The sequence below is a fragment of the Drosophila subpulchrella genome, unplaced genomic scaffold, assembly GCF_014743375.2.
Source record: "Drosophila subpulchrella strain 33 F10 #4 breed RU33 unplaced genomic scaffold, RU_Dsub_v1.1 Primary Assembly Seq35, whole genome shotgun sequence".
NCBI lineage: Eukaryota > Metazoa > Arthropoda > Insecta > Diptera > Drosophilidae > Drosophila > Drosophila subpulchrella.
In genome coordinates, this window is record NW_023665574.1 from 8,546 (window position 1) to 28,405 (window position 19,860).

Below are 19,860 nucleotides of genomic sequence, written 5' to 3' on the forward strand. Positions count from 1 at the left end.
GGTTTAACGCAGCACGGAGTTGGTAAATTGTTGCATCAGCCTCGAACATGATGCCCTTCTCGGAAAGGAGCTCCAGCAGCTCGTCTTTGGACATCTTAACAACCTCACTGTATGATAACATTGCGCAACATTTGGGCAAACCCCACACCTGATTTGTAAACTTATAAACTTTTTATTTAAAAATTTTAAATTTGGTTGCGCTTTTTGCTCTTCTTGATCGGCGTCGCTTATTAGTAGTGTGCCCGTTCATTATTATTTACAATATCTCTTAAAACTAAATCGGTTAATACTAGATTGCACTAAATATACTAAATAACATTATGTACTGGAATTACACAGCTTACAATTTTAATTTTAATTTTAATTTTAATTTTAATTTTAATTTTAATTTTAATTTTAATTTTAATTTTAATTTTAATTTTAATTTTAATTTTAATTTTAATTTTAATTTTAATTTTAATTTTAATTTTAATTTTAATTTTAATTTTAATTTTAATTTTAATTTTAATTTTAATTTTAATTTTAATTTTAATTTTAATTTTAATTTTAATTTTAATTTTAATTTTAATTTTAATTTTAATTTTAATTTTAATTTTAATTTTAATTTTAATTTTAATTTTAATTTTAATTTTAATTTTAATTTTAATTTTAATTTTAATTTTAATTTTAATTTTAATTTTAATTTTAATTTTAATTTTAATTTTAATTTTAATTTTAATTTTAATTTTAATTTTAATTTTAATTTTAATTTTAATTTTAATTTTAATTTTAATTTTAATTTTAATTTTAATTTTAATTTTAATTTTAATTTTAATTTTAATTTTAATTTTAATTTTAATTTTAATTTTAATTTTAATTTTAATTTTAATTTTAATTTTAATTTTAATTTTAATTTTAATTTTAATTTTAATTTTAATTTTAATTTTAATTTTAATTTTAATTTTAATTTTAATTTTAATTTTAATTTTAATTTTAATTTTAATTTTAATTTTAATTTTAATTTTAATTTTAATTTTAATTTTAATTTTAATTTTAATTTTAATTTTAATTTTAATTTTAATTTTAATTTTAATTTTAATTTTAATTTTAATTTTAATTTTAATTTTAATTTTAATTTTAATTTTAATTTTAATTTTAATTTTAATTTTAATTTTAATTTTAATTTTAATTTTAATTTTAATTTTAATTTTAATTTTAATTTTAATTTTAATTTTAATTTTAATTTTAATTTTAATTTTAATTTTAATTTTAATTTTAATTTTAATTTTAATTTTAATTTTAATTTTAATTTTAATTTTAATTTTAATTTTAATTTTAATTTTAATTTTAATTTTAATTTTAATTTTAATTTTAATTTTAATTTTAATTTTAATTTTAATTTTAATTTTAATTTTAATTTTAATTTTAATTTTAATTTTAATTTTAATTTTAATTTTAATTTTAATTTTAATTTTAATTTTAATTTTAATTTTAATTTTAATTTTAATTTTAATTTTAATTTTAATTTTAATTTTAATTTTAATTTTAATTTTAATTTTAATTTTAATTTTAATTTTAATTTTAATTTTAATTTTAATTTTAATTTTAATTTTAATTTTAATTTTAATTTTAATTTTAATTTTAATTTTAATTTTAATTTTAATTTTAATTTTAATTTTAATTTTAATTTTAATTTTAATTTTAATTTTAATTTTAATTTTAATTTTAATTTTAATTTTAATTTTAATTTTAATTTTAATTTTAATTTTAATTTTAATTTTAATTTTAATTTTAATTTTAATTTTAATTTTAATTTTAATTTTAATTTTAATTTTAATTTTAATTTTAATTAAATTAAATTAAATTAAATTAAATTAAATTAATTAGTTAGTTAATTTTTAACTTTAAACTTAACATTTTAATTTTTAATTTTAATTAGTTCTTACTTTCTCTCTAAATTTAAATTCCAATATGCTAAATTGTGTAGTTTAATAGTCAGGTGGTGCTCTTGCAGTGCGGTTTTAAATTGAGATTCGTTACTGATTGCCTTGATAGTGTGTGGAAGTTGGTTCCAAGTGCGAACAGCATATACAAGGAACTGCGACCTTGTGCATAGGTACTTATACTTAAAGCTTATTATGTTTCTGGTTCTTCTTGACGAACTAAAAATAAGTTTTACATACAGACACTACGGCTCTTGTTTGCTTATAATTTCATGAAGTAGTAACAGGGCCCAAAGGTTTGTCCAGGATTTAAGTAGCATGTTAAAGTTTTAATTGTAACCTCACTTATATGGTCAGCTCTTGGTATTTTATAAATATATCTTGCCACATTATTAAACGCTACCTGCAGCTTGCGCTAACCTACGGAGCTGCAGTCACTAAATACCTCTAGTCCATAGAAAAGTACCGGTCCCTTTGAAGTCTTTCGTCAAGTATAAGTTTCTAAGTATTGCATACATTTTTCCCACAGATTTATTAATGTGATCATCCCACGTCAGTAGTAGGGAAAGACAAGTTCTGGGACAATTAGCATATTAATGGCCCCAAGTCCCCCCCCCCTCATTCACGTATTGGGGTTCTGGGACAATTAGCATAATCCAATAATTTAAGTGATTTTAATGGACTTTGAACTCATAAAAATGTAACGATCATGTCTATAAAGAGTATACTTAATTGCCCCCATCGCCCCCACATCCCCATGTGACAATATTGATCATCCCCTCATTATGTGCAATTAATAGTCAGGTAAGAAAGGTGCACGTGAGAAAGGTCGCACAACCATAGTATCCAAAGGTTGTTATCTTAGAGGAACATATCCGATCATGTTGGGGAAAGGTGTGATCACGTACCCTTTTGCCTCATTATCACAGGTGTTGCTGTGCACGTGAGAAAGGTCGCACACCCAAAGTATTCAAAGATGGTTATCTTAGAGGAACATGTCCGGTCATGTTGAGGAATAATATTTTCTATGATTGTAAAATTAATTTAGAAATCAAAAGAACCCCAATAAAATAAATCTCACAAGTTAATGATTCTCAGATGTGGAATATTTTCAAACACACATTTTTGTTTCCGCTCCAGAACGTTTAACTGGTAAATTCTCTAAGATTCTCTCCTTTCCACAAACACATGTCATAAAACACAACACAACATGTCATAAAAGGGATTCAAGCAAGAGCTACCCGAACATGCGCACCTGTCCATTACCTGACCGCAATAAAAGGGGCACATGTACAAGCATGAAGGCGCACGCTCATTGACAAGCGCAATAAAAGGGACACATGCACAAGCCTGAAGGCGCACGCTCATTGGCAAGATCATGGGCCTCACGCCAACGACCTCACGGCTGACTGCTAGCTCTAATACGTCAGATACTAGGGGTTGAAATCACGAACGCGCAACAACTCGCAAGTAGCCGACATATCTCAGTCAAGGAAATATTTTCCATTCTCCGTACCTGTAATTTTAACTAGAATTAAAAAATAAAAAATAAGAATAATAATACATTTATTCATTTATTTTGGTATTGCGAACATTTTTATTGTATATAGAAATTAATTTTCTGCTTTGATTCCGGCAATTTGCATAGAAGAAGCAGGCGCACGTTTCCGATGTCATCTCTGGATTACAAAATGTAAAGTGTTCACCAAAATTCGTAGTTTTGAGATCATGTCCACCTCGATTCATGAACATAGTTTTTGTGTTTAAAAGGTATTGAAAATGCTGACCAATTATCTGTCCTTTAAATTGTTCAATAAATTGGTCAATTTCCTCATGAAATTTAATTTTGTTAATTTTATTTTCTTGTAGGTCTTTAAATGTATGATGTATAAAAAGTATTTTATTGTTTTGGAGCTACTTTTAAAAAATGTCAAAATATTGTATGCATTGTTAAGAGCACAAACCCCACCCTTAAGGTGTGTTTCACAATAGGGAAAACGGTTTCCTTTAAACCTGTTTAATGACGGACAGCCCATTTACTCGATATTAATGAGCTGTTCTATTGAAATTCTCACATCAATAGGACCAGTTTTCACTGATTCGTTTTGATATGAAAGATCAACCACAATAAAAGGGGCCTTCAATTTAAATTCATTTGGGGTAAAAATGGTTGTGATTCACGATTATAGTAACTAGATTGAAATCTTGTATACATTTCAGATAGGTGTGCATACTGATTCTTACTAAAATCAACATTCAGATTATCATATGGATATGATTCAGAATTCAAGTGTACTTTCAAGTTTGATAAGTTATTTGTGATAAGTTCTCCATTTAGTGTAAATCCAATTATGGCAAATCTTGGTTTTTCGCGGTTAGCCGACAATTTCACATTCCAGCTGTGTTGACTTCCATACCCCAATTTGGGGTTAACATATGAATCCCAACTATGGAATGCGATTTGTAGGCTTACACCATTTTTAATAAAATCGTACATCTTAATTTTTGCAAAATCGCTCGGAGTTACATGGGGAATTTTCCAGGTTATATTCGTCATTTCCAACTTAAAAGTTTGTTCATTTCTGGTTTGTTCAAACACATCACCAAGATTCTTAGTTGGCATCAACACTAGTTCGTGTTTACAATTTAACAAAACTTTTTTATAATCCTCAGCAAATCCCAACAAATTTTTTAATGGTACAGAAAAGTTATAGTGGGGTCCCGTAGACATTTCGTCTCGACTGCTCCATCCGGAATTTAATAGATTTTGACTTTGGAGATTATCCAGAGATATATAATAATTTAGGGTTGTAGTCATACCGACAAATCGTGTTTTATCAAAGTGGTAACATTATCAGTTGTAGGTCCATTCGGTGAATCTTATCTAATAATTCCTTGAAAATTAAGGTAACTTTCGTGAGGAAGCACGTACAAGTCTTGATTTTGAAAAGTAATTCGAATTTCATCGTTTGGTTTAAATGTTTTATTATACGATGAATAAGTATGAAACTCTTTCTTCGAAATACTCTCATCTGAGTAAACCTTTTCTCGAACATTTAAAATTTCGTTCATTTTCCTTTCCACCTTTTATATAATACTCGAAGCTTCAAGCCTAACGACTTAAAAAATAGTTTATTTTTCAAAGTAAGTGAGCTTCTTTTTACTGTTGATCCTCTTTCTATAGCTTTACAATTAGAAATGCTTGGCTGAGGACTTAAGCTACGTCTTTTATTATAAATAATCATTCTATTTACCGAATGTGCATGCGAATCGAAACGTTTTCACCACGTAAATTCACCAAATCACCGTTTTGATCAACTATGGGTATAGATAGTGTGCTTATTTCGTCACAGTTGATTGGTAAATAAATAAGGTTATGTGGTGTCACTGTCATTTTATACCCAGGCGGAACATTTATGCCAAACTCATGTAATGTATGATTCGGTGTATTATCTACATATGAACCGCTGATTATATTACATTCCAAACGAATTGTATTAATTTTTAATATGTTCACGGTCTGATCTGATCGATAGGTTTTTGTAGGATGTGGTTCTAGTACTTTTTGATGGAAACCAAACAGTTGTCCCACCGATCTTTCCTTATTAAAGTAAACTGACTCTCGCATGGTAGTTATTTCAACTTGAAGTGTATTATTATTACTTTGAATTTTAAATGTATTTTCAAGGTTATAGTCTTTTAGTTTATTGTAAATGAAGTCGGTGATATCATTCAATTCATATGATCCAGTAGGAATTGTAATAACCTTGTCACCGATGTGGAAGAGATTATTTTTTTCATCAATATTTGGAATCGAATTATACATATTAAAATCGATAAGAGCGCACTCATATCGACCATTCAATTCGATAGGCAGAAAAAAGTTTGTATTTATAATGGAACTATTTCCATTCAAGGATAATGCAAGTGATCTAGACATATTGAAATCTCTTGATAAACTGTGGGGTTGTAAGTATCTAACCAAGCTTTATATTGAAATTACTCCTTAAACCATAATAAATTGATCAAATCCTTTTCTGTATCTTCCGTTATTCATTTCGTTATCCCTGCTAATTAATAGGAATATTATGATTAATTTCTCCAAGTACTCATATTTAGGTTGATATAAACTTTTAGAAAATGTATAAACGTTTTCGAATTTTAATCCATTAGGACTCTCTATTAGACTTAACATAATATTAGTTTTACCACAATTCGAAGGCCCAACAATTAGAGCCCTTATTGTGTGTCGGTAAGAGAGCACTATGTCGTGGCGGTAGATTTTTCTCGTTTTCATCGTTAATATTTCTAACTAAAATTTTTTGTTTCTGACTTATTAAACGCATCTTTTAATCTAATGTACCTCATTCAATGAGAAATCTTCGATGATTAAAAATCAATAAAATGGGGAAACGTTTTTATAATCGCATCAGTCGTATTTTTAATTGTAAACACGGTGGTGGTCTTGTCGATAAGCTAATCAATACATTACCGTTTGAAGCCCTTATTCCGGGATATAATTTTTGTGGACCGGGTACAAAGTTACAGAAACGGTTGGAACGTGGTGATCAAGGAATAAACCCATTGGATGAAGCTTGCAAAGAGCACGATATTGCATATTCTCAAAACAAGGCATTGAGTGAACGACATAGGGCAGACTCCATATTAATTGACAAAGCCTGGTCGCGTGTCAAGGCACCAGATAGCAGTCTTGGTGAAAAAGCAGCAGCATACTTTGTTACAAATATAATGAAAGCCAAGAAAAAATTTGGTATGGGATTGAATAAAACGGAAAAGAAAGGAAAGAAAAAGATATTGAAGAACAAAATGAAGAAGACAAACCTTTCGACTGTTATTAATGTTGCTACTAAGACATTAAAAAAACAAAGACCATTAGACATTATGAGTGCAATTAAAGTTGCACATAAATCAATTCATCAATCAATCGGTTCTAAGAAAAATGTTAAAGTACTTCGTGTAATTAATGTACCCAAAATTGGAGGTTTTCTACCAATCGTGCCGATCTTGACAGCCCTCAGCGCTCTTGGTAGTTTAGCAAGTGGTAGTGCAGCAATTGCAAAAACAATTAACAATGCGAGAATGGCCAAAGAAGATATGGAGGAGAAAAAAGTCACAACCGGAAAATTGAAAGTGTTACTGTAGGAGAAGGATTATATCTCAAGCCCTATAGAAAGGGTTATGGTTTCTTTCTTAAGCCCTATAGTAAGGGGAAAGGAATTAAGAAGCGAAAAAACTAATTTCTCTGCTACCCAATAGATCACTATCAAATATCGACATTATACATTTTGCTAAGCAATATATCCCACATTATAGAGGGGTGTTTATGAGAGATCTACTTCCAGAAGCAACAAAAAGTCGGGAGTGTGGTATAGTAAACCTAGATAATTCACGATCAAGTGGTACACATTGGGTTGCATATAATAAAAATAAAAATAATATACATTATTTCAATAGTTTTGGAAATCTTCAGCCACCTAGAGAAGTTGTGAAATACTTGGGTCATAGAATACAATACAATTACGATAGGGTTCAAGACTTTGATACATACAACTGTGGACACCTGTGCCTCGCTTTTCTAGATGTGGAGTCAAAAACGGTATATTTAAATGGTTAACTCACATTTGGGGGGTTGAAAATCAATGTATGGGTACGTGTATAAAAAGTGGACCTGCACGCGTTCAAATTCACAGTCTAAGTTTTTACTTCACATCGAACGTCATCTAGAGGACAAGAATTTTTGATCATTCTTAACAAAAAAACTAGAACAGCTCATAACAGATCAAAACAGCTGGTGACCAGCTTATAACAACTAGTTAACAACCAGTTAACAGCTACTAAACAGATAATAACCATCTAATAACAGCTATTAACCAGCTAAAACAAGTAGTAAGCAAGTACGAAACAAGTACTAAACAACTGCTAAACAGGTAGTAAACATCAAAAAACAGCTAAATACAACGTGGAACAACAGTACCAAGTCCAAAAACCTCAACAACCATCATGAATCAGGAAAACCAAATGAACATTGTAATTAAAGAGTTCAATAAATTTAATAAAAAGACACTGCTACCGAAGACAAGGATGCCTGAAAATGTAAGATTCCCGATCCTCAAGGCGGAGCGCAAAACAACAAAGGTTGGAGAATCTATTGCTCTCGAGTGGGAGAAGCACATCCTGTACATGCCGGAAAGGTACACCTCTCTTCAATATGATATCATCAATGAAATGGTTGATGGAAAATTTAATATTTATAAAAGTAATGACAATTTGTATTTAGAAATAGATTTTAAGAATATAACAATAAATACACTTTTTTAAATATAATGAAGAAAATGTATCGAATCTTTTTTTATTCGGAAATGGTGTATAAATATTATGGCGTTCCCTAAACAGTATTTGTTTAGTAACTGAGGAGTGATTACATGAATTTTGGAAATTTAAAATCTTTTACCTATTTTTGTCACAGTTAACCAAAGCTAGATTTGCTTTGAAGCGAAAATTCTATGATCTCGAACAAGTCAAAAATCATACGAATTTACAATTGGAGGAGACTTTTAAACCTATTACTGAACCCTTACATGAACTTGTTAGGGAAAATAAAAAACAAAAGATTTCTAATGTAAAAGATAGTATAAAAGTAAAGCGTGAAATGAAGCAAATTATAACATACGATGATAATGAGAGAGAGCTTGAGAGCTTCTACTTTACAACTAATGAGAAAGATCTGCAGTCTAATCGAAACATAACTCCACTAGTTATAATTATGATTTTAATATCAGTAATTTGACCAGAGGAAATGTGTTGGATAAAGGTTATGGACCTAAAAAAACTGCAAGCAATTCATTAACATTGGGAGATAAAGAAATAAAAATTAAAAATAATAAAATAACATTTTCTAGTGGAATGAGTTGTGATCTGACTCCTGGTCTGTACTCTCTAATTATACCCGTTACTCGTAGAGTAAAAGGGTATACTAGATTCGTCGGAAAGTATGTAACAGGCAGAAGGAAGCGTTTCCGACCCCATAAAGTATATATATTCTTGATCAGGATCACTAGCCGAGTCGATCTAGCCATGTCCGTCTGTCCGTCCGGATGAACGCTGAGATCTCGGAAACTATAAGAGCTAGACTATTGAGACTAGGAATCTGCACTCCTGAGCTTCTTACGCAGCGTAAGTTTGTTTCAGCAGAGTGCCACGCCCACTCTAACGCCCACAAACCGCCCAAAACTATGGCTCCTACAGTTTTCATGCTAGAATAAAAATTTTAACTGAATTTCTCATCAATACCTATCGATTGACCCAAAAAAAAGTTTGCCACGCCCACTCGAACGCCCACAAACTTCAAAAAATCGTAAATATGAACGCGGATATCTCGGAAAATATCAAAGATAGAGAAATGGGATTTCAGATTTAGATTCCGTAGGCTTGAGCGCAGCGCAAGTTTGTTACGAGAATATGCCACCCCCACTCTAACGCCCACAAGCCGCCCAAGCCTGTGGCGCCCACAATTTTCATGCTAGATACAAAATTATAACTGAAATGTATTGGTCACGTCAATACCTATCGATTGATCCAAATGTTGCCACGCCCAATCTTACGCCCACAACGCTGAAATCTGTATACCGCCGGTAGGTGGCGCAATTCAATCTCGCTTTGCTGCTTGCATATCTCCATTTTCCTTTGGTCCCTTTAGCTGAGTAACGGGTATCTGATAGTCGAGGTACTCAACTATAGCGTTCTCCCTTGTTTTTCTTAGTAAACCTGAAAACTATGATGATCAAGACTTGAAAATGTATAAAAAAAATTATTTTAGAAACGAATATACACAGAGTAGGCTTTAAACCTAATAACAGAATCAAGGGTACACGAGCATACAAATATAGCCATATTATTAAAAAGTTGATAGACAAAGATTTCAGTCCTACAACGTCTACTCCACTTCGCTCAAAAACAGGTTTTGGTTACATGACTCATCAGAAATCAAATCCAAGCTATGTATATTGGAATAATGTAAATGAGTTAGTCGAACGATTGGAAATTTTAGTAGCATGAAAAGGAGCGGGTAACAACAGCCACAATAACGAAATTTTTTCAATATTAGAGGAATTGCATGAAGAAAGGATTATATTTTAATGGGTATAAATAAGAAGGACAAATATGTTTTACATTTATAAACATTATGTCTGTCGACAAGTTTGGACATTTTTCTGTTGATAAGGAACGATCAGAAAATTTGAAAAGACGTGTTAACTCTACTGAGGGATTATTCATCGATGAGGACGGTAATCTAAATGCTCAAAATAAACGTATCAAAAATGGATCTAAGCCTTTAGACAACAATGATCTAGCAACGAAACAATATACTGATGAGATTCTCGGAAAGTTGGGAGATTTAAGAAAAATTATAACTCAAAATGTTAATCGTCGACTCACAAAAATGTCAAGCTTAGAAAATAAAATTGAATTGAATAATAAGAGGGCAGACAGCGCTGACCAAATTTTTGCCAAAATTCTGGAAAAGATTAAAACCATTGAGGACTATATATTTAAATATGTAACAAAACCGATTTCATTACCGAAAAAAACCCACAATTGAGTTAGAAGGTGTCGCTTTTCAGCCTATTAGAAGAATATGATTAAGCGAGAAATCGTAAATGAGTTGCACGGACCATCTCGAAAAATCTTTCAACGAAAACGAGTGATTACAAGGGGTATAAACGATCTGTGGCAAGCAGATTTGGTTGAAATGGGAGCCTTTTCAAAATCTAATGATGGGTACCGATATTTGTTGACTGTTATAGACACATTTTCGAAATATGCTTGGGGTGAGGCATTAAAATCAAAAAATGAAAATGATGTTACCCAAGCCATGGAGAGAATATTTAAATCGGGTCATGGAGCACCAAAAAACCTGCAAGCTGATGATGGCACTGAATTCTTTAATTCTAAATTTAAGGTACAAGTATTAATGAAAAGTTATAGGATAAATCATTATTCAACCTTCAGTACTCTAAAAGCATCAATAGTTGAACGTTTCAATAGAACTCTTAAGGGGTATTCTAGTCTAGAGGCTCTAGTTTCGAGCCTTTTTTAACAATTAATTAAAGCTAAACAATTGACATTTTTAGTGCCGGGTTTTTTATCATCTGTTTATTAACTTAGAAGAGTACATAAAATAAAATTAAAAATAAAAAATTTTTTTTTCATCGAGTTATGCGTCCTTGAAGTAGAGGGGGAAAAAAAAAGGCCGTGTCCTCGTCGCCATGATTTCTACCCTTGTGGTCATCTTAAAAATAAAAAAAAAAAGATTCTTTATCTGTACGAATGTCGCTATGTCATGAACCAGCAAAACTAAAAAAAAAATTTTTTTCATAAAATGGCGGCCACTCAAAAAAAAGGTCGATTTTTTTACTAATTTTTTAATTTTATCGATTTTTTTTAAAAATATTACAAATTTTAAATACCTAATTTTTGTTGGTTCATGCGATAGAGAGATATTGAAAGAATATTCATGCCAAATTTTAAGTAAATCGGCTGATTAGAACTTTAAATATTATGGCTACCGTATCAGAAAAAGTAGTTTGGAGAAAAACGCGTTTAAAGTTTTACGTTAAATTTTAGGCAGTGTAACTGATAGAATAGCACGTATAACTTACATTCTCTTAATCAGCCACATTTTTAAAAATAATTTGAATTTTGAAAAATCCGTTTAGGGAGATATTTTTGAATATCTAAACTATCGAATTATGAAAAAAAAAATTTTCGATTTTTTTAAATTTCTAGACTAGAATACCCCCTTAAGGAATTAATGTGGCGTGAGTTTAGTTTCAATGGAAAATATAAGTGGATAGATATGTATAAACAATTAATTAATAAATACAATAATAGAGTGCATAGAACAATAAAAATGAGTCCAAGTAAAGTTAATTCCTCCAATGAAAAACAAATATTACAAGCTTCGTATAATCACCTGAAAATATTTGTTGCAAGTAAATTCCTTAAGGGGGACCACGTTCGTATCAGTAAATATAAACATGTCTTTGAGAAAGGGTATACACCAAACTATACAACTGAAATCTTTAAAATTAGAAGGGTGAAGAATATATACCCTAAAACATACTTACTTGAAGATTAAGATGGTAGCCCGATTCAGGGCGGATTCTATAAAGAAGAACTGAAAAAAACACGATTTCCCCACACATATCTAGTTGAAAAAGTTTTAAATAAAGTTTTGGTTAAGTGGGTAGGGTTTTCAAAGACTAGCTGGATAAATAAGGAAGACATTTTGTAGTATAATAAATGATTTATTTAATAAATTTTTATTTATATATTTATCTTATCTTATATTAGGTTTAATATTAATATTATTGTACAATGTTTTTAACTAAAATTAAATATAATAAAAATACTTTTTACAAGCTCAAAATCATTTTCATTTATATTTTCCAAAGTCTCGATCATAATAAAACATCTCCAATTCAACTGGTTTATAAAATAGTTCTTTTTCAATATGTTTCTTTTGAAATTTAAGGCTATCTAATGATTCTCCACCAAAATATCTTTTTCAATTAATCTCTGATGTTTTATTGATGTCGTACCATGGTCTTCATTACTTAACTCTAAAAATTGTGTTTCATTAACATTACGATTTATTTTGTTATCTTTGCCACAAAAGAATTTTTTTTATTTACTTTAACTGTAGTTATTTTATGTGCTTTTGATCTAAACATTGTGTAACGAACTGATTTCGTATGTTTGCTCGCTACGAGATTTGTGCGGCTAGCTCAGAAGATTGTGTGTTCGTCCCACCAAATTTATATGACGTGACTGCCCCGTAGATCAGTGAGAAAACAAAAGGTTCAAATGGCAACAGTGGGATTTATTCTCGTGGTATTGGTACAGCGGGTGTGTGGCTGCGCTGGCTTCTGTATCTCCTTGCTCTGGTTCCGCCGGCTGCTGGTGCTCCTCCTTCTGGCTTGTCGACGCGTTGACTCGGCTTCCGCTTGGCTCCTGGGTCTCGGGACGCTCGTAGTGGCCGCCTCTGCTCACTCGCCGACGCGCTGCCTCGGGGTCGCTTGTTGCGCCTTAGACTCGCAGAGAGCTCGGCCTTGTGGGCTTAGGGAAGCGTCACCGTTCTCAGACTAGGGTGAACAAGCCTTGCTATGCAGGGCGACGCCTTTCGAGGCAATACCTGTCCCTTGCTCTGTCCCGGACGGTCCCGCTAGGTTCTTGCTCAGATCGCGCTGACAGTCCAGGCTGTCGCCAGGAGGCTGCCTAGCAGTTCACTTCGCTTTACGCCTAGCGCAGACGAACGTTCCACCCGGCTTCACCCTAATGCTTATCGTCCGATAATGCTTATCGTCCGCGCTCGCCTCTTGAACCCGCAAATCGATCTACCGCTCGTCCGTCACGCCAGGTCCTGCTTGGTCGGGCAAGGTACGCTGGGTCTCCGACAACTTTCCTCCCCGAACTGACGGTTCCTCGTCGTAGGACTCTTCCGCTTGTCTCTGACGGACCCGCCGGGCGACTCGCCAGGGTGTGGTCGCGAAAAAGTTGGAAAACGAACGCCTTGACTTAGCCGTGTGTTGCCTTCCGGAACTCAGCCACTTGTGTCTCAATTCGGAGATTCCTGATGTCCCAATCCCGAACGTCTCGACGTGGCGATCTTGCTCCTTGTGTGCTTCCCACGGCGCTGCTTCCGACGACTCGCTTGGTTGTAGCTCCCTCGTAGATTACTTGCTTGACTGATTGTTCACTTGGTACTTTGACTGATCTTGAAGGTTTGACTCCTCGTGATCGACTGATCCAGCTGCCAGCGCTCCGCGTCCTTATATAGGGCCTCCGGGAACCGTTATTTCCCTTTTGCGCACGGCCCGCTGGATCTCTCCACTCCGGGTCCAAAGTCCGTGCCTCCTGGTTGACCCACTTGTCGTTCACGTACCGCTTCCAATCGATGCTCTGCCCACAGCAGCCGTCCCGCTGATTCTCCACTGCCGAGATGTGGCACTTCTTCTCCCGGTCCAAAGTTCACGGGAGAGTCCAAAGTCCGGTGCAGTTCCGTTATCCGCTTTTGCACACGGCACTCTTGCTCTGCCCGCCCAGTCTCCATTCTCTCTCGATCTCCATCCTTGGTCTCCAATCTCTTTCGCTCTCCATCCTTGGTCTCCAATCTCTCTCGCTCTCCTTCGTTGGTCTTCAAACTCTCTCGCTCTCCTTCGCTGGTCTCCAAACTCTCTCGCTCTCCTTCGCTGGTCTCCAAACTCTCTCGATCTCCACCCTTGGTCTCCAAACTCTCTCGTTCTCCTCGCCGCGCCGTTACTACGCGAATTCGCCGCGTATCTGGTAAGCGGCCGGCCATCTGCTGCTGCTTCTATTTGTGGGGAGTTATTCAACTCCTCACATTCCCCCCTTACTTCGGGAAACATTTAAGACTGGTACCTACTCTCCGGCGTTTCCTTGCTTATCCTAGCCTTTGAGTCCTTGTGATTCCCGCGGCGCTCCCTCGTTGCTCCCTCGATGCTCCCTCGACGCTCTTAACTCCGTTGAGTTTCTACAGCGCTGGTCATCCTCCTCGTAGCAACTTTAAATCTCCCGCGCCGATATTTCCTGTGTTCCCACTGGGACATCGATACTCCTGGGCTATCGATCCCCAGCTCGCTGCTCATTGCTGCGTTCCCTTCCCTTTATCGCTTCCTCCGCCTGGTCACACCATTCGTGCGTGATCGATGTTTATTCGTTTATCGATACCGACGGTGCGGCGTTGCCACCTGCTCGTTGCGATATTTCCACCTTGGGCCGATATTACCATTTGACGTGTACCCATCGATCGCACTTTCATCTAATGCCAATCGATCGCCTATCGAGGCGCCCCCTTCCCTGGCTCGTGGTGATTTTGCAATTTTTCATGGGTAAGTTCCTTTTAAATTTCCTCTACTCCTTCTCATCTTATCCTTCTCTCTCCTTTTGTCCTCTCTCGCCCTTCACTCGTCCTCTATCGGCTGCATCGGACTCCATATTGGCAGCTCTCGAGAGCGAGTGCGGAGAGGACTTCGCATTCACTTTGCAACCGGGACAGCAGGTAAGTAATTAACGTTCATTTCTTCTTCCTGTACTAAGACCATTTGACTTACAGGTTGCTGGAGTGGCCCATGCATGCCCCGTTCTTCTTCCAGCCACCCCCAATCAAACTCTTGGCCCCGTACCCCTTCTCTTGTTGCTTTGGAAAACCCTTGTGTTGTTTTTTTGTGATTTTTTTTTTTCATTTATTTATTGCGTGAAAACCCGGATGCCCGCGACTCCGAGCCTCACCCGGTACCTCCTCCCGCCTTCGCAGACCAGGACGCACCGCCTGCCGCCCTTCCGCCGTGCCGTCGCGACCGCGGGTGCTTCCTCAACTCCCACCGGCCACTCGCTCCTGGCGACCTCGCGCCAACCGCCTTCTTCCGGGGCCGAAACTTGCCGCATGAACTGCGGCCGCGGGCGCGTCGATCCGGGGTTCGAAACTTGACGCTGCAACGTCGGTCTTTGGATGGCCGGTGGCTCGGGCCACACCCACGGTCCCTTCTCCAGCGACTCCGCCTCCCCCGTCGCTGCCGTCGTCGCCGGTGTTGGCGGGCCCGTGCTTGGTGTCGGCGGGACCCACGCATCCTGTCGGCTTCTCGTCCGGGGGTCCCGAGGGTTCAACTTGGGTGCCCCTCCTCCCATATCCTGGGCACCTCCTTCGTCGGTCCTGTCGCGGGCCCCTCGGGCCACCTTCATGTCACCGTCTGCTGCCGCCACCGCATGCCCTCGGCCTCGAACGCCCGTGTGCTGTGGCTCACGTGCGCGGCCGGCACCTCCGTCCGCACCACCGACGGTTCCTCCGCCCTTGCCTGGTGGACTTCCTCCTCCTGCGGTTGCGGCATCGGCTGCGCGGTCGACTCCTCGCTTGGCGTCTGCTCCTCCGGTCGTCGTGGCTCCGTGTATCGCGACGTGGGTGGCCAACGGTGCTCCATCGTCGCCGTCTCGAGCGCCGTCCGTGAGCCACTCCCCCTCGTAGCGGGGAGTGGGTGGCACCTCGGGTAACCACCGCGGAGGGGTGGCGCGCGTGGCTCGTCCTCGTCCTCGTTCCTCGGACTGGGCTCCTCGGCCGCGTATCTGGGGGTGAGTGGCACCTCCCACGCGTCCTCTACCGGTGCCTCCCACAGCCGTCGCTCTTCTTCCTCCGCCTCTCGCAAGCGGGCATGCCACCGCGCCGCCGCTGCCTCGTGGTCCTGCCGCAGCCGCGCCTGCCATCTCGCCTCCTCCTCCGTCGACCGTTGCTGCTCCTCGTCCGACGGCTCCCGGTCTCGGAACCGCTTCCGAGACTCCTCGGTGGCCCGACAGACCGCCTCCGAGTGGCTCCTCGGGAGTTCCGCTCCTCCGACGTCCGTCGTCCCGCGCGGTATCCGACCGCCCGCCGCCGCCTTCCGGAGTCGCCACTCTCTCTCCTCGACGGCGGGATCGCCGATCACCTCCACGTCGCTGTCGGAGCTCACCGCGGGTTCCGGTGCGGAGTCCTCGTCTCGGGTCCGCTCCAGGGCCCGCCGCGGAGCTCGGGTAGGCCGGGTCTCCGACCATCCTTGCCCCGGGCGAGGTTCCTGGAGGGCCGCCATCCTCCTGCGTGCTTCGGCTCTGGTGACGCGTGTGCTCATGTTGGTGTTCTGAATTTTAGTGCTCGACCGTCGCCAGGCTCCCCATACATGAAACCTCGGTTGCGCGCCTTCCTTTTGCCCGAGACCGTTATGTCCTTTCTTTGGGGCGCTCGCTCTCTTACGGTACAGCTCTCTTTGCTGTACCGTCTTCCCCCTTTCTTCGTAAACCACATGTTGTATTCCCTCAGATCACCGTGGCACTCTGGATGCTGCGGTGCGTTGTACCTCCCGGTTCCGTAATTAACTTGATCACCTTTGGTGAGTATTCTTGGAAGTTGTCCTTGGGCCTACACCTTGCTTCGGGGCGTTCCTGGTTGGTTTCCTTGGTGTCCTTGGGTTATTATTGGGGTATCCTTCAGGTGTCTTTCGAGTCCTATTGGGGTATCCTTGGGTATCCTTGGGGTATCGTTGGGCTATCCCTAGGGTATCCTTCGGGTGTCCTTTGGGTACACTTCGAGGTATTGTTGGGGCGTCCTTCGGGTATAGTTTGGGAACACTTAGGGTATCCCTCGGGTATAGTTTGGGCACACTTAGGGTATCCTTCGGGTGTCCTTTGGGTATCCTTTGGGCACACTTAGGGCATCCTTCGGGTGTCCTTCGGGTATAGTTCGGGCACACTTAGGGTATCCTTCGGGTGTCCTTTGGGTACGTGATGTGCTTTCGGTACTGTTTTTGTCGACCTTGTCCGTTTCCTTCCCGCTTGGCCTAAACCCGGATGACTCTGGCAACTGTCCGACGCTGAATCCTGTTGCCATCGCGGGTGGATCCCTATATGTTACCCGTATCCTTATGATGTTTTGTAAGTGTCCCTTCTGCCTGGCGTAAACGCGGATGACTCTGGCCACTGCCCGACGCTGAATCCTGATGCCTTGCGGTTGGATCCCTACATGTTACCCGTATCCTTGTGCCGTTTTGTAAGTGTCCCTCCCGCCTGGCGTGATCGCGGATGACTCTGGCAACTGCCCGACGCTGAATCCTGCTGCCTTGCGGTTGGATCCCTACATGTTACCCGTATCCTTGTGCCGTTTTTTAAGTGTCCCTCCCGCCTGGCGTGATCGCGGATGACTCTGGCAACTGCCCGACGCTGAATCCTGCTGCCTTGCGGTCGGGATCACATTCCATCCTTATCCACGTCCTTGTGACCTATCCTTGTAATTGTCCTTTCTGCGGTGACCTATCCTTATGGTTGATCTCTCTGCGTGGCTTGTGGATGACTCTCGCTTAGGCCTGACGCATAATCCTGTAGCCTCGCAGTCTGGATCAACGTGAAATCCTTATCCATGTCCTTGTGCTACGCTGATTGTCCTTTCCGTGTGGCGTATTGATGACTCTCGCTTCGACCTGACGCCTAATCCTGTCGCCTCGTATCTGACGTTTCTGCTGTCTGCTCGTTTTGTTGTTGCTTGAGCTCGCCAACGTGAACTGTCCTTTCTTTCTTCGACTGTGTGTGGCGAATTTTGCAGATCACTGGAGAGACGAAATCTACCATCGTACCTCGGGGCTAGTTTTGCAGCGAATCCTTCAGCCGCTTTGGACAGGTGATGTTCCTTGGCCCACACTATGTCGCCCACCGCTGGTCACCATTGTCTCCTTCTCAGATTGTAGTGTCTGGCTTGGTCCTGGGACGCCTTTTCCATATTTCGCCGCACGATCTCGAATACCTCTCTTAGTTTGTTGGCATTTTCCTCAGGGGTCTCCGTAGCTCGTCCAGTTCCTAGGGTTTCCTTATCGTATAGGCTGCTGGGTAGACGTGGTTCCCTTCCCTGGGTAAGAAACGCCGGTGTATGGCCGGTGGATTCCGATGTGCTCGTGTTCACTGCCAGCATAGTCTCCGGCCACTTCTCGTCCCAGTTTCTCTGGTCCTGCCCTGCGAACTGCGCAATCATGGTCTTGACCGTTCTGTTTGCTCGTTCGGTCGGATTCTCTTGTGGTGTGTATGGCGCGGTGAATTGTTGACTGATACCCATCTCAGCCAGGAAATTTTTAATTATGCGGCTTGCAAACTGTACTCCATTGTCCGTTATGACCACCTTCGGGACCCCGTACCTTGCGATTATGCGCTCCCTAAACGCCTTCTTGAGCGACTCCGCTGTCGCACTACGTAGGGGAACCAGTTCCGTCCATTTCGAAAACCTGTCAATCATGACCAGCAGCATTTGGTTCCCGTGCTTGGATCTTGGTAGGGGTCCCACGAAGTCTGCACATACCGTGGCCCATGGTTCCTCCGGCACTTGGGTCAACATCTTCCCGGCCGCCTGCATCTGTTTGGGCTTAAACCGCATGCAAATCTCGCATTTTCGTAAGTGGGCTCAGGCGTCTCTATGCATGCCTGGCTATGCGGGCTGCCAACCGTGCGATTGTCCTTCGGCTTCCTACGTGCCACGCGGACGGTGCGTCGTGGTTTTCCCTCAACACTGTTTCTCGTAGCGACTTCGGGACGCACATCTTCCATGACGCGACGTCTTCACTGCCTGCTCGGTGAGGTATGTTTCTGTACAGTGTCTCACCATCCATAACATAGTCCGGGTACTTCTGCGGTTGGGTCCTTATCTTTTCGCCCATGTCCTTGATCCAGCTGCACTCTCCTGAAGTTATTGTTGCCGATGCCTCTTTTAATCCTCGTAGCGTCTCTGGTAGTGGTTGTCTTGATAATGCGTCGGCCACCACGTTTAGCTGGCCCTTTCTGTACGCTATCTCAAAGTCGTACTGTTGTAGCTCCAGGGCCCATCTGGCGATCCTTCCTGAAGGGCTTTTGATGCTGTTGAGCCACTTCAGGGCCATGTTGTCGGTTACTACCTTAAGGTGGTAACCTTCCAGATATGGCCTGAGCTTCCGGATCGCCCAGACGATCGCCAAGCACTCCTTCTCCGTTGTCGAGTAGTTCTTTTCCGCGCCTTTCAGTGTTCGGCTCGAGTAGGAGATTACTCTTTCGCCCTTTTCGGTGTCCTGGGTCAGTATCGCTCCGATGCCGTAGTCGCTGGCGTCTGTTTGCAGGATGAAAGTTCTACTGAAGTCCGGGCCTACTAGCACTGGATCTGCCACGAGTCTTGCCTTAACCTCCTCAAACGCCATCTGGTGCTCTGGTGTCCACTCCCACTTACTGCCTTTGCGCAGCAGGTCGTTCAGGGGTTTGACGATTCTGGAAAAATCTGGTACAAACCGGCGGTACCACGACGCTACTCCTAGGTATTGCCGGAGCTCTTTGACAGTCGATGGCGGTTCTAGTTCGGCGATGGCGGCTA

General features: G+C 39.6%; 1 protein-coding gene across 1 annotated transcript; it reads right to left on the minus strand.

Moving 5' to 3' along the window:
* Positions 1–15,700: 15,700 nt before the first annotated feature.
* LOC119559716 (eukaryotic translation initiation factor 3 subunit A-like) lies at positions 15,701–16,618 on the minus strand. The gene is made up of 2 exons (XM_037872779.1): positions 16,407–16,618; positions 15,701–16,325 (listed from the first exon to the last, which is right to left on the minus strand). Exons 1-2 carry the CDS (start codon positions 16,616–16,618, stop codon positions 15,701–15,703), a joined length of 837 nt encoding a protein of 278 aa, XP_037728707.1.
* Between the last annotated feature and the right edge of the window lie 3,242 nt (positions 16,619–19,860).